The sequence below is a fragment of the Ostrinia nubilalis genome, chromosome 14 (assembly GCF_963855985.1).
Source record: "Ostrinia nubilalis chromosome 14, ilOstNubi1.1, whole genome shotgun sequence".
NCBI classification, from domain to species: Eukaryota; Metazoa; Arthropoda; class Insecta; order Lepidoptera; family Crambidae; genus Ostrinia; species Ostrinia nubilalis.
Genome location: NC_087101.1, coordinates 817916 through 832379, shown reverse-complemented (window position 1 = coordinate 832379; position 14464 = coordinate 817916). Strand labels below are relative to the sequence as shown.

The 14464-nt window shown below is 36.8% G+C and overlaps 1 protein-coding gene across 1 annotated transcript in view; it reads left to right on the top strand.

Moving 5' to 3' along the window:
• Positions 1-2535: 2535 nt before the first annotated feature.
• The window catches only part of LOC135077971 (echinoderm microtubule-associated protein-like 2), a 30647-nt gene continuing 18718 nt past the window's right edge, over positions 2536-14464 (top strand). The window contains exons 1-5 of the mRNA XM_063972510.1: positions 2536-3055; positions 4058-4183; positions 5050-5214; positions 12565-12775; positions 14109-14315. Of these exons, the coding sequence (XP_063828580.1) occupies positions 4167-4183; positions 5050-5214; positions 12565-12775; positions 14109-14315 (600 nt within the window). The 5' untranslated portion in view covers positions 2536-3055; positions 4058-4166. The remainder of the gene's footprint in view (positions 3056-4057; positions 4184-5049; positions 5215-12564; positions 12776-14108; positions 14316-14464) is intronic.

The following is a 14464-nucleotide window of genomic DNA, read 5'->3' as shown; positions in this document are numbered from 1 at the left end:
TTTATAATAGGAAACCTAAAAGCGTAGAATTCAAAGTGCAGTACAAAAATGAAGAAATTTTGCAAACCGATAGAATAACATTTCTCGGTATAGTGCTAGATCACACTTGCTCATGGATACCTCATATAGAAACATTAAATGGTAAAATAAATAGATTTGTTTATGCTTTATGGAAATTGTCGAACATAACCGATTGCAAGACTGCTCTTCTGGCCTACCATGGCTATGTTGTGTCCCTCCTCAGGTATGGGCTAGTCTTGTGGGGCAACAGCGTTGCAGTAAATAGCCTATTTGTAACACAAAAAAAATGTCTTCGAGCTATTTTCAATGTGCCACCATGGACACCATGTGCACCAATATTTAAAGAAAACAAGCTCTTAACTCTTCCCTGCTTATATATCTTTGAATTGTGTAAATTTGTAAAGACTCATCCCAACTTGTTTTCTAAATTTGAAGATGTGTACAAGTTTGGCGGAAGACACAAAAATAAACTGGCACACCCAGTGGTCAAAACTGGACTATGCGGTCGTAACTCGCACATTATGGCTGTTACTATTTATAATAAATTACCCAACCAAATAAAAGACCTTAATGGAAATCTGTTTAATAAGAAACTGTATAATTTGTTATGTGAAAAATGTTTTTATTCAGTTAAGGATTATTTGACATGTAAATTACAATAAACAATTTGACATCTAATTTAATTTATTGAAGTAAGATTATTATAATTAATATTATTGAATAACTAATTGAATTATTGACATAGCTATATAATAATTATAATTGTAATTGTAATTTATAATAATGATTTTTATGCACAAATTCACATGCCAGCTACGCTGGTGAGATAAGCTGCACCTCTTTTTAATTTAAGACCACATAATATTTTATTGTACCACATTATCTCGGTGAATAAATAATCTTTGAATCTTTGAATCCACTTATAACTCAAGAACGGCTGAACTGATTTAGCTGAAAATTGTCAGGGAGGTAGTTTAGAGCCAGGAGAAGGACATAGGATACTTTTTATCCCGTTATTTATTGCCATTAAGGCGGAACAAAGTTCGCCGGGTCAGCTAGTTTCCTACTAATATTTAATCTAAATGCTACATGAATTTTATTCTTATGTAACGTGTGTAGATTTGGTTAAAAACAGCTAGGACTAAATTATAAAAATTATTGTGAATGAAGTCACGGGCGTCAGTTGTAAATAAAAACAATATAAATGAGAATTTAATAATTCGACAGCAGATTTAAAAACAAGTGTGTAAAAAAATTGATGATGATTTTCATTGCAACGCCCATCTAATCCATTGTGATCACATTGTATAGTGTCCAAAGACCAGCTTAACCACGGTTCACCAACGGAACACAATAGGACTTTTTGCAGTCATTTGCAGTTGTTATGTAATAAAGTCATACAGGTTATTTTTGCTACACACAGATGTTGTCATGGTTAGTCGTTTCGTCGCTCAAATTTTTATTTTCGATTTGTCATATTTAATTTTCATACTATACACCAACAATGTGCATCACACTCAGCGTTGCCAGTTTTTTTTTCGCCAAGTCGGGAATTTGGTACTTTTTGAGTGAAAATAGCGGGATTCTTCCGTCAAAAGCGGGACATAGTAAAAAAACGTATACAATCAAAGGTTTTCAAATATTTATCTTTTTATTTGACTTAAAATTACGTTTACGTGACAATAGATAGCAAAAGTAGCCATAGAAAATGTATTTTAACAAAAAAATAATATTTTAAATCAGATTTACTCTATAGTTAAATTCGTCTTTAGAATAAAAAAAGAAAAATAAACCAAAATCGAAATAAAAAAAAAATATTCTTTAGAATAATATGGCGTTTCAAACAATAGTCTGGTGAAGTGAATGTCTCTCTCCGAAAAGCGGGACCGAGCCTGTCCCGCGCGGGACATATAAATTTTATTTAAAAATCGGGACGTCTGGCAACGCTGATCACACTATAAACACTGTAGGTAACCCGGGCGAAAGGAACTATGAGGCTAAAGTGACTAATGATTTTGAGCAGTGTCATCTGTTGAAGCATAAAAAATCTTGATTGCTCTATGTTTCAACAGTCATCTGTTGAAAATCCATCAGATTAAAAGTTTTCTTAGCATCTTTAGAAGTTGCTACGTCAGTTTTGACATATTTGCCATACTGAATCTGTCAATGTGCCAGTTAAGTATACCAGGAGTTATTCTCGGATAAAAGTTTGGTCGAATCGGGCCTAAGCCCTATTTTGTATCTAACTGTAATGATGCGGACTGTACATTGTCATAAAAAAACATGAACATGAAAAAATAAAACGGCTCTAATGATCATGAATTAAATAATTTGTATTACGTTGTGATTATCACAATAAACAAAAATGTTTTATCACAGGCAAAAATAAGGTGCCGTGTATACTCTTATACATAGTCACATATTTCCATAATAAATTAAAGTTACTTTAGAATTACAAATTCATTCACAGGTGTGGGTTTGAAGACGACTTTACTTGATTGGCCATCTGCTAATTAGCAGGCGTAGGTAGTAGCTATTGACCTTTAGTTTGTGTCTTCAGAATCTTGATTGTTACCAGTATGGGCATTATTTGAACGCTTGCAATTTGCTTCAAACAAACCTAAATAAACGTCACTCTGCATTCATCTAGATTAGAGATGACTCATAACAACAACTTAGTACAACAACATCATTCTTGTAAGTACCACGTAACAGATATGACCTCATTTAGATGTCGACTAATACATTGCGCGCCGCCGTTGTCTAGTTATTACCAAACTTCAAACACAAGTAGCGATGTGTGACGAATCAAAGCAAAACACGCAAACTAAAGTGCTATGAATACCGTCTCAGTCCGCTTCGTTGAATTCACCCGCAGTCTACCGACGTTTTTCTCGGTCGCCGGCTGTATGATTCGCGTTATTTAATCCGAAACCAGTTTTAAAAAGTTATCCCGCGGCCGTGTGCTCGATTCCTTTGCCTTATTTGAACGAAAAAAATAATATTTTGATTATTTTGCCGCCATGGACGACAGGTAGGTTACAAAAACTTAACCTTAACTCTGTAACTAAAACAATAAATGTACAAGAAATAAACGAGTTTACTCTTCTAGGCATCACATTAGATACTCACCTGAACTGGAAAAAACATGTTGAAGTAGTAAAATCTAAAATATCTCAATTCTTATATGCGTTAAGCGTTCTAAAAACCAATTCATCAAAAGAAACCGCCTTCTCAGCTTACTACGCCTATGCGTACGCCTGGCTACGCTACGGCATCATCATGTGGGGTCATAGCTGTGATTTTCCAGACTTATTCATTATGCAAAAGAAATGCTTAAGAATAATTATAAATATAAAACAAAGAGTCAGTTGCAAACCACATTTTATTAATGAAAAAATGTTAACTCTACCATCTATTTATATTTTAGAAGCAGCAATATTCGTAAGAAAGCACATGTACTTATTCCAGCAAGATCCAAACCCCCGCCGCAGGACTAAACTTCTCCTTCCAACCCCTAACTGTGAAATGTTTAGAAATAGCCCGGCATATCGTTGCATACAAATTTTTAATAATCTTCCTGATAGTATAAAAAATATAGATATAGATAACATTCATATATTTAAACAAAAGCTTAAAGCATTCCTAATAAATAAATGTTTCTATAGTGTTAAAGATTTTATGGAAGATAAATAATAGTTTTTGTTAGAAGTAGTAGAGGTATATTATTGTCATTTGTTATATAAATATAATATAATATTTTATATAAATCTATTAATAACTGAAATAAGTATGTAAGATAACATATTATAGTACCTACTTAATATGTAAGTAGATTGCTGTACCCAACCGGGTGTGCATTAGTTACCTAAGTTACCTAGTTTTAAGTTTCTTAGTGTACAATGTATTTTATTGCAATAAATAAATAAATAAATAAATAAATAAATAAAAGTTTTACATCGCTATCATTTTCCTATCAGATAATGGTCAATTAGCGTGTACACTCATGTAACAGGATAATAACATTTGTTTTTAGATTGTTTTGTGCCGACTAGTGGGCATTTGGACGCTTGCCTCTTCGCGGGTGGTCGTATTTCTTTTAAAACTTTGACTTTGTGGGCGAAGCGCCGGTAGATACTGCAAAAATGTCATTCACCTCGATGTAAGTCGCTTTGCGGTTTTTGTGCAACGGGAGATTTATGCTTGATTATTTATAATAATAATAAAAAAAAATCTGTCTCAGACACTAACATAAAATTTACTAACTGACTGACGAAAGGCATGCATTAACATTTTCGATTTATTAAAAATAAATAAATTAATTATTACTAAAATATAAATAACCATCACTAACCATTAACGATAACATTATTATTATTATTTTCCCTTATAAAATAAATTAAAAATATGCAATTTTATGTTAAAAATAAATTACATATTATCGTGTTTTGTGACTACTAGTAATTTTAATAGTTAAAGAGAAGATTTCAATCTCAAGTAAGCAGATGCTAAGGAAGTACCTAGGTCAAATTATTTCATAAACCAATCCTGACATCAACACATATTCAGCATTAATAAAATCGTTTTTTCAAAACTTCTCTAGGGCCTCATAATAAAAAGCAACATTATCTAGCTGTTGTACCTATCATTGACATTAAAAACCCTGTTCCCCATTATTGAACTAAAATAGGACACTGCCATCATAATTGAGCAAATCTTCCAACCGTGTCAAAAAATTAGAGGGTCATGCTCCTGCATTGGAGACTAGGGGTCCGTATTGCAAAACAGCACTTAATACTCGATTTCACATCAATCTTTGGGCTTATTTCTGTAACACGGAACCTTAAAAATTACCTGCCCCCCAGATAAACTCGAATTTTCATTTCGAAATCACTTTGTCCCGGCGTTTTTAAAAGTCATAAAAGCGAAAGTGAATCATTTTCGAAATTAAAACTGTCACAAATGTTGCTTTGTCCAGGGAATTATCGACGATATGAGTACTTGTACTTACTTCATCACTTTCCCCAGCACTCACACCTGCCAGTACAATGAAGAAGACGGCTCCATGCGAATGTACCTGCGAGGACGGCCCGTGGTGCTCCACGCTCCCAGTAGCCTGGAAGGCCTGGACCCCGCCAAGGTGGCCCCCCCGCCGCAGAATAAGCTGAAGCTGGAGTGGGTGTATGGGTACAGGTGAGTCAGCATCGCCAGTACAATGAGGATGACTCCATGCGATGTACCTGCGAGGACGGCCCGTGGTGCTACATGCTCCCAGCAGCCTGGAATGCCTGGACCCCGCCAAGGTGGCCCCCCCGCCGCAGAACAAGCTGAAGTTGGAGTGGGTGTATGGGTACAGGTGAGTCAGCATCGCCAGTACAATGAAGATGACTCCATGCGATGTATCTCCGAGGGCGACCCGTGGTGCTCCACGCTCCCAGCAGTCTGGAGGGCCTGGACCCCGCCAAGGTGGCCCCCCCGCCGCAGAATAAGCTGAAGCTGGAGTGGGTGTATGGGTACAGGTGAGTGAGCGTTTGCTAGTAAAATAAGGACCCATGAGGGAAGGCCCATGGTGCTACATGCGCCCAGCAGCCTGGAGAGCCTGGACCCCGCCAAGGTGGCCCCCCCGCCGCAGAATAAGCTGAAGCTGGAGTGGGTGTATGGGTACAGGTGAGTGAGCGTTTGCTAGTAAAATAAGGACCCATGAGGGAAGGCCCATGGTGCTACATGCGCCCAGCAGCCTGGAGTGCCTGGACCCCGCTAAGGTGGCCCCCCCGCCGCAGAACAAGCTGAAGCTGGAGTGGGTGTATGGGTACAGGTGAGTGAGCGTTTGCTAGTAAAATAAGGACCCATGAAGGAATGGCTGGTTGTTGTAGTCCAGGGAAGGTTTAAACGGTGAGAAAACAAGGGAAAAATTACGATTTGATTTCGCGTACGAAGTCGCGGGCATTATTTAGTTACTTAATAATACCAACAAACCTTCCATCATTAATTTGTAATCATAACGTAATATGTAGTTACGTGTAGGTACTTCAATATTTTAATACGTGTTCACTGTCAACAAACGGACAAAAATATTGATTTAGAGAGCACCATATTGATAGCATCAAATAATAATGCTTGACCAATACTCGTGACAGCCGTAGTTATGGGATTATGCCATGAATTTTAAATGGACGATAGTCTATCGATTTCCCCAAGGTCAGGTCATGGGCTGGATAACACACTACAGTAACAAAGGGGTTTAATTTCATGGGAAAACTCCACCCACACGCGATTATACATAGAACTAATAAATTATTATCGTAGTACAATATCATTATTATGTGTAGCAATATATTGAAAGTTCTGACACGCGATATTTTTGTTACTGATACGATTGATTAGTACCTAAATTAAATATTTTATATCCACAAACTAATATTGTTATCGTAGACCATTATTTTCCTTTATGTATTATTTTGATGATATAATATTTTCGTACCAAGTACTTCATATTCTAGCATTAAGTATCTAAAATAAATACTTACGGTAAAAAAAGTACGTTGTATGTACCTACATTGTTACTGTAATGCAACACTTAAACATGTAGTCTTAACAGGTGCACTTTTGAAACAAATATGATTAGTCTAATGGGTTATCGACTGTACTTAAGTTCTTATGATAAAATACTTTCGTCTGATAAAGTAATATAATGAAGATACAGTGCAGGCAATGTGCAATGGACCTGAGGGCATACTTTGTATATTAGTCAGTCTGTCTGAATCTGTTACACGATGGAGTTAGGCTTCACACCACCAGCCCGTTGGCATACTTTTTATGAAGCCTGACTCCCAAGTTTTTGTAGGGCAATTAATTTTAAAGCAATGTACCTATTTCAGAGCTGGAATTAACTTAGCATTATTGGTGTCAACTAACCAATTTGTGATTTCGCTTACGTTAAAATGTTTAGTTAGGTAGGTATACCATAAATTTCAATGTCTCCAATGGCCCGGCATACTCTTTGACTGTTAACTGAAAGTCATCGGTCATTTATCCAATTGTCCGGCAAATTGCGGCGATTATCGCCCACGACAACGCCTTACATAGAAGTTTACAGACAAACATACTTTTTGGGAGTTCGGTACACATCGAGGTCGGTGCGGATAATATAAATCTTGTTGAAGTTCTGGGACATTGATTAACTCCTATCGACTTTTCTTGATACTTAATTTTGTCGATTAAAGTATTAAAAGTTTAGCTGTATTACTGATGTCTTAGAATCAAAATTGATTGTCTCGGAAGGTGGGACTCAAATCTTACTAAGTACTTTTTGATGGCAGAAGGACTGGTCTGCTTTAAACCACTGAGCTTCAGTCGCTATAGAGGATTATAGTCGGTCGAAATCAAACTTCTACAGATTTTTTTCTGGTGATTAACGAAATTAACGCAATAACTTGCAGAGTCAGCAAGCTATAATTTATCAAACCCATTGAAAATAGGTATAATTTTAAATAAGTCTTTAAAACGTGCGTTTTCACAATTAAGGTAAGTAGTAGTAATTAACTTAACAACGCCATTATTTTTCCAGACACATTATTCAGTCTGACATCACATGAATGACAAAGAGGTCAAACGTTATGGTCTCCATGGAAATTAATATTGAAAGTGTGATCTAACTACTGCTAGGTAATAGGTGCTACTATAATTAAGTCACATTAATTATGTTACACCATAGACTAGGTACATCATAAAAACTGACCCAAATGCGAACAGCTGGGGACTGGAATTCGTCGCTTGCTGCTGTCTTTCTCGAACACTATAATCCGGGCCTTTTCAATTCGAGAGTGAATAAGCATTTCAGGGCAGATGTGTACCAGACTGCATCTCACTTAACATCAGGTGCGATTGCGGTCAAATACCTGCCTTGTTCTACATTAAAAAATCCCAAATCGCTGTAGAGCAGTATTGTCTTTTTATTTCTCAAATAAAAGTAAATATAAGCTTATTTTCATCACTATTCAAAATCAAAAATATTTTATTCGATTTAGACCAGTACTGGCACTTACGAGTATGAACGTCAAAATACAGTAGATAAGAAAAAGGTAGCCTTTATGGGGCACTTTACATGTCTCCTTATGTTTTGGGCCCTACCTTATTTAAAATGAAATAAAGATTCAATATCTTTAGATTCTTTTGTTTAGCTTGTACACGGAATAAGAGAAGCGTGCCTTTGTTTCGGCCGGCGGCTCCAAGGCTATCGTGCTGTTATACGCTTGGCCAGCCAAGCTCTTCGCTGGACATCTTAATCGCACCTTAGATCAATTTCTCTAACACTAACTTTGCTTGTTGAAGCGGAAAGGTTCCTAACTATGTATTTATCTACATCAGTAGGTACGTAATCTAAGAAAAAATTTGGTTAGTAAGATTTTATACGTTCGCGTTTCATTTTAACAAAAATTTGGTCGTTTGTTTACAAACAACCAATACAAGTATTGAATAGGGTCCGAAACTACTTGACCGTTTTGAAAAATTCTTTCACCATTAGAATTCTATATTATCCCTGATGAACATAGGCTATAGAACTTTTATTGGCGGTACGAAGTTCGCAGTCACTAAATGTTAGTTAAAATGTATGTCTACCTGCTCATTAGAAAACACTTTATCGGTAACAAAAATACATACGATGTTTTAGTAAGTACTTGGGCATGCGGGTAGGAAGGACCTACGGAAGTACCTTATCGATCTATGTCAGAAACGTTAAGCTAGTTACTTTTTCGGACAAAGGGAACACGCAACTTAAATCTAGAACGAAACGTTCTAATATGGTGCTAAAACTAGTTCATTTTCATTTTTTTAAAGGCGTAGTATGTGTGACTCATTATTTTTCTTATAGACGTACCTATGTAATTATACAAGTTTGTTTACTAACCGCCCTTTTATATTTGATGGAAATAGTGGCTTTAAATGCTTTAAACTGACAATGTTTAAAACTGGTAGGTACTTAAAGAAAGGAAAAGTAGCGGTAGCCAAAAGATTTAAATATTTATATCTCTACAATTAAATAGTGCAGCAAAATAATGCAGAGTCGAAGGGAAATGCGATGCCCTTAATTTAAAATTAAATTATAATTCAGTACAAGATGGAAGTAAATAAAGTACTACGCTTCAAAAAACTTTTTTATTTTATTGTTTTTGTTGCTAACATTGTTTTAACGGAAACAAAAAGAATTCCGCAAAATGATACTTGTGAAGGTAGGGTTGCCAACGCCTTGATGTAATTTATAGATAAAATGTTGGCACAATGATAACGGCTTTTCAACATGAAGGTATACGTTAAGTGAATTTAGATTTCTTGTTTTATTCTAGGCCAGGAAAATGCTGTTTAGTTTACAAGGTTACATTATTGCCATATTATTATTTTGATGACTAAACTACAATTCCGTTAAAATACTATTTGTTTGTAACTTCATTCAAGTAGGTGGTACCTACTCATTTCATGTTTCATTAAGGGGGTCCTGCACAGAATCTATAAAATTTACATATTTTTAAATCACGAGTGCTCTGCGATTAGTGACTTAAATTCATCAAATGAACTTGTTTAGGGTAGCTCAATCCTTGCTCTAGGTCGCCGCCTTTTCGAAATTTTAAATAAATACGTAAAAAATTGATAAACAACATTTAAAATGGAGACATATGGAAAATTTATTTCTTCGAGAACTTTGTTAATTTAACATATGAAGCAATAATTCTTATATGGAAATGTTCAAATTAATATTTTGAAGGTCGCCCCCTTTTTCGTTTTTGGTATTAATGCATTAATATTGAGAATTTTTGATTTTCCCAAAAAAAACTTTGCCGTGAAGAAATCAACAGGCGTTTTGCTTTATCGTAGCTGTCAAGTGTCAAATGTGTGTTTGTCAATCCTTTACAGAGTAGTGTAGACAGCAGAGCGTGCAAATAGTATCTCTTTTGTTATGAGTTCGATTGTTACGAAAAATATTTTACTTATTTTAGATATTATGGCTAGAAAACCCTTGCAACCTTTCTCTGCCGTACCTACAACTTACCATATTCCATTTTCTGTCATTTTCATAATATTTTGTTTCAGTATAGAAATGTTTGAAAATAGTCCCACTAATATTATAAATGCCAAAGTTTGGATGTCTGGATGTTTGTTACTGTTTCACGCAAAAGCTACTGAACGGATTTTAATGAAACTGTACAGTATTATTGTTTATAACCCAGATTAACATATTATGGGCTATAATTTATGACGATCAGCGACAAACTAAATTCCACCCGGGTTAAGCCAGCTAGTACCTATAAATAACTAAGTAATTGATGGGTACTGTGGGTCTAGACATAGTGCACATTATAATCGCAAACCAGTCGAAAAATGGTCGAAAAGCCTTTTTTTTTTGTATGAAGAGTGTCAAAAACGGATTCGATTTTCAATTCGATAAAAAAAATGCAAATTGTCTAGGGGGGCTGATCGTGTATAATTTGTATCGTGGATGCTCGCGTCTTTGCTCCAAACTATTATTCACCTCTTACACTTGACAAGAGTGTTAAAAATTTAGTTTCATACTTATTCAGTAAAATTCCGTTAAAATATAATAATATTATGGAATTACATTTAAGATTAATTTTATTTGTTATTACTTACTTATTATTTTATCAAATCGATATAAAACTAGATTTTTAACACTCTTGCAAGTACGTGGTTTTTCAAAATAAATTTATTTGGTAGGATTAAATAAATAAATTCATAACATTATTTCTATTTAGCGGTATTTGCGAACTGCTCATATACACTAGGCATCAAATAAATCGCACAATAACTTTGAAGATTTTCTTCTGGCACAATCATGGTACCCCACAAATATTGGTGTTATTTGAAAGTCCAATAAAAAAACTTAAATAAAAACACAACAACAGGTACCTTAAATGTAACTTATGCATATAAGGTCACTCGGGGCCTCACTTGGGGCTCACCTTTGGGACCACTTAGACCAATTTTTGTGGTTATAAAAGTAAATAATGATCTCACGTGTCCTCTTTAACAAATGGATAGAAATTAATCCCAATTTAACAGTTTTATAACCATAAAAGTTGGCTCAAGCGTAACTACCTATCGCTTTAAGAAAAGACACTGGATCCTTCTAAAGACACATTTTTAGGGTAAAAACCTTTCCTTGAAATGAAATGAAGTTTAGAACTAGGCTGTCAAATGGTACCAATATTGAAAGTGCTTGTCGCGGGAGGTGCGATTTATTTGACGCCGAGAATAGTTTGAAAGAGATTAGTAAAATAGTTATTTCCAAACTATTACTCGATTATTTTCACACCCTTGCGTTTTGGCCATGTATAGAATGGAAAGCCGCTACACAGCCTATTTGAATTGAACGTCTAGGAAAAATACTCTTTTACGAAACTTTTTTAACGCCTATGTTCATCAAAATAATTAAAATAGGATTCTAATTGTGTAAGAATTTTTGCAGCAATACAAACAAAAATCAAATCCTTCCTTTTTTCCTAATTAAAATATTTAACCATCCTTTATGAATTATAAATTCACTTTTTGCTTAGCAAAATTAGTGAAAATACGTGTTTTTACTGTGTTGAGTCTTTTTTGTCTCTACTCTGTAAAGCAGTTTGTGTGCGATCGTGTTAGTTCGTTGCGCCACCGCTAGCTCGGCTATCAAGTCGTAGTTTTTCGTCCGCGCTGCACCCCCTTAAGTTACGCTTACGCAGTTACCGATGCAAACATATTTGATTAGTCTATTTAAAGTGATGTTCTTATGAACAAGTAGCGAGCTTACACATGAAATCAATTAAGTAATTAACTTAAATGAATTTAATTTAACAACAGTTTGAATTAGTAGGTAACCGTTTGATTCAACCTTAGTCAATACCTCGTTCAAGGCCACGGTCTCGCTCCACAGCGCGGCCAATCATCCACGCCACTGAAAGGAAACGTCGGACTCGATGAGAATTTAGCTTTTTTACTATTTAAGTTATCTTATGAAGGCCGTAGAAGTGTGTTAGTTGGAAAGTAGAAGGTGAAAGTGGGCATGGTAAAAATTTAAAGACTTCTGTTGTGACTATCCGAAGATGTGCATTTATTAAGTTTAGGTTTAAAGAACATTTATTTCTCATTAAAAACTTTACAGTCACATGAGAAATTAATTCACTAAGGTTTCCAAATGTACTAAAAAAACGTATTTTACGGTTGAGGAATACACGAATCAAAGAGATAGGTAATAAACAAAATCATACGAATCGAGAAAAAACACCCTTTAACCGTCTGACCAGCGTGGGGAAATCCTCCTATCTATTGATATTTGATAAATTGGGAAAGGTCGTATCAGTAGAATTATAAATAAATTACCTGTGATGATGATGATGAATTGAGAAATAATTTGGTTACCAGGGCATAAATGTTCTGTTATTTTTGCAAAGTTGTAATTTAGAATTCTCTGTTAATAGTGTCAACTTACATCAGAATCAAGGGACTACAATCAATCGAACGACATTCTAAGAATGATCCTGTATCTGTCCTCAGAGGCAAAGACTGCCGCAGCAATCTCTACCTTCTTCCAACGGGGGAGATAGTCTACTTCGTGGCAGCTGTTGTGGTGCTGTTCAACGTAGACGAGCAGTGCCAGCGCCATTACACCGGTCACACAGATGACGTCAAGTGCCTGGCCATTCACCCCAATAAGCTGATTGTGGCTAGTGGCCAGTGCGCGGGCCACGACCGCCATGATGCCAGGGTAAGATACTGCTTGTTTGCACCAACATTAAGAATAAGAATAAGAAATTTATTCATAATGTTCATTACATGTCAAATTTTCAATATATTTTCTTATTAATAATAAACAATTGCAGTATTAATAAGAAAGAAATACACATCATGTCCAAATAAATTAATAATACAAATAGAATTAATGTCAATTAAATGTCAAAATAAATAGTGGGTAACAGTGTCAATAATAATTAAATTCCAAACAGTTCGTCAATTTTATAGAACGCCTGCTCGATCAACCACTTTTTTAATTGAAATTTGAAAGAATGGAGTGATACCGCTTCTTTCACTATTTTAGGCAATCGGTTGTATACTTTAGGCCCCAATACGTGCGTCAAAGAGTCAGACTTTCGTAGTCTACCTGCAGTCGATACTAGTGCTTCGGCGAAGCGAGTGTTATAGTTGTGACGATCCCTATGTCTCACAAATGAGTCCAGGTTCTCGCGCGTGTATATAGCTACCTGGTAAATTACTATGGACGGCAGGGTGAGTATACCTAGGTTTCTGAAGTGAGGCCTAACAGTTGTTCGCTGCGATACCTGTACAATGGCCCTCACAGCGCGTTTCTGCATCCTAAATACCCGCTCTCGGTCGGCACCGAGACCCCAGAGCTCAGCACCATACTACAGCAGCGAGTGCACGGTTGCGAAGTAACATGTTCAGGGTGGAAACGATAAGTGATCTCATTCGATTATTTCTAAACTATACAAGATATCGAAAGGCTACAGCTCACAAGGATGACGTCAAGTGCTGGAGTGGTAATGTGTTTATAATTACGTGTTGTCAAAAGTCATAGAAATTACAAGTCGTTGACATGATTATTTTCAAATAGAGCCGTTTTGTCGCTTACACCAACATTATAGTCTTAAAGACTGGTCTTGACACTATTAGAAACAGCGCTAATACAGGGGCCACATGATGACCCACATGACATAAAGCTATCCCAACAAGCTGATGCGCGGACTTCGTTCGTTCGTTCGTTTCAGCCGAAAGACGTCCACTGCTGGACAAAGGCTTCCCCCAAGCATTTCCACAAAGACCGGTCCTGCGCCGCTCACATCCAGGCACCTCCCGCGACCTTCACCAGATCGTCGGTCCACCTAGTGGGAGGCCTGCTCACGCTACGTCTTGCGGCTCGTGGTCGCCACAAAAGAACTTTCCTGCCCCAACGGCCATCAGCTCTCCGAGCTATGTGCCCCGCCCACTGCCACTTGATTTTAGCGATGCGCGGACTACGACGCCTTAATGTTTATCTTTGCACCATTACTTTAAATACTAATATTGTTGTTTTAATGTTCCAGCCTCACGTCCGCGTGTGGAACTCAGTGTCCCTCGCAACTTTAGCAGTGCTGGGCGCGGGACAGATCGAGCGCGCGGCGGCGTGCCTGTCGTTCTCGCGCGCGGACGGCGGCGCGCTGCTGGCCTGCGTGGACGACGGGCCCGACCACTCCATCTCCGTGTGGGAGTGGCAGCGGCCGGATAAGGGACACTGCCTGGCTGAGACCAAGGTACTATTACCATCATCATCAGCGTAACACATAATGTCAGCTTTGTCTAAAGGAAGGTCCAGGAGGTCGCTCATGTAAATTATAAATAACGCCGGCCCTAAGATGCTTCCTTGCGGAACACCGAATTCTACCGGGAGAAAATTACTGAA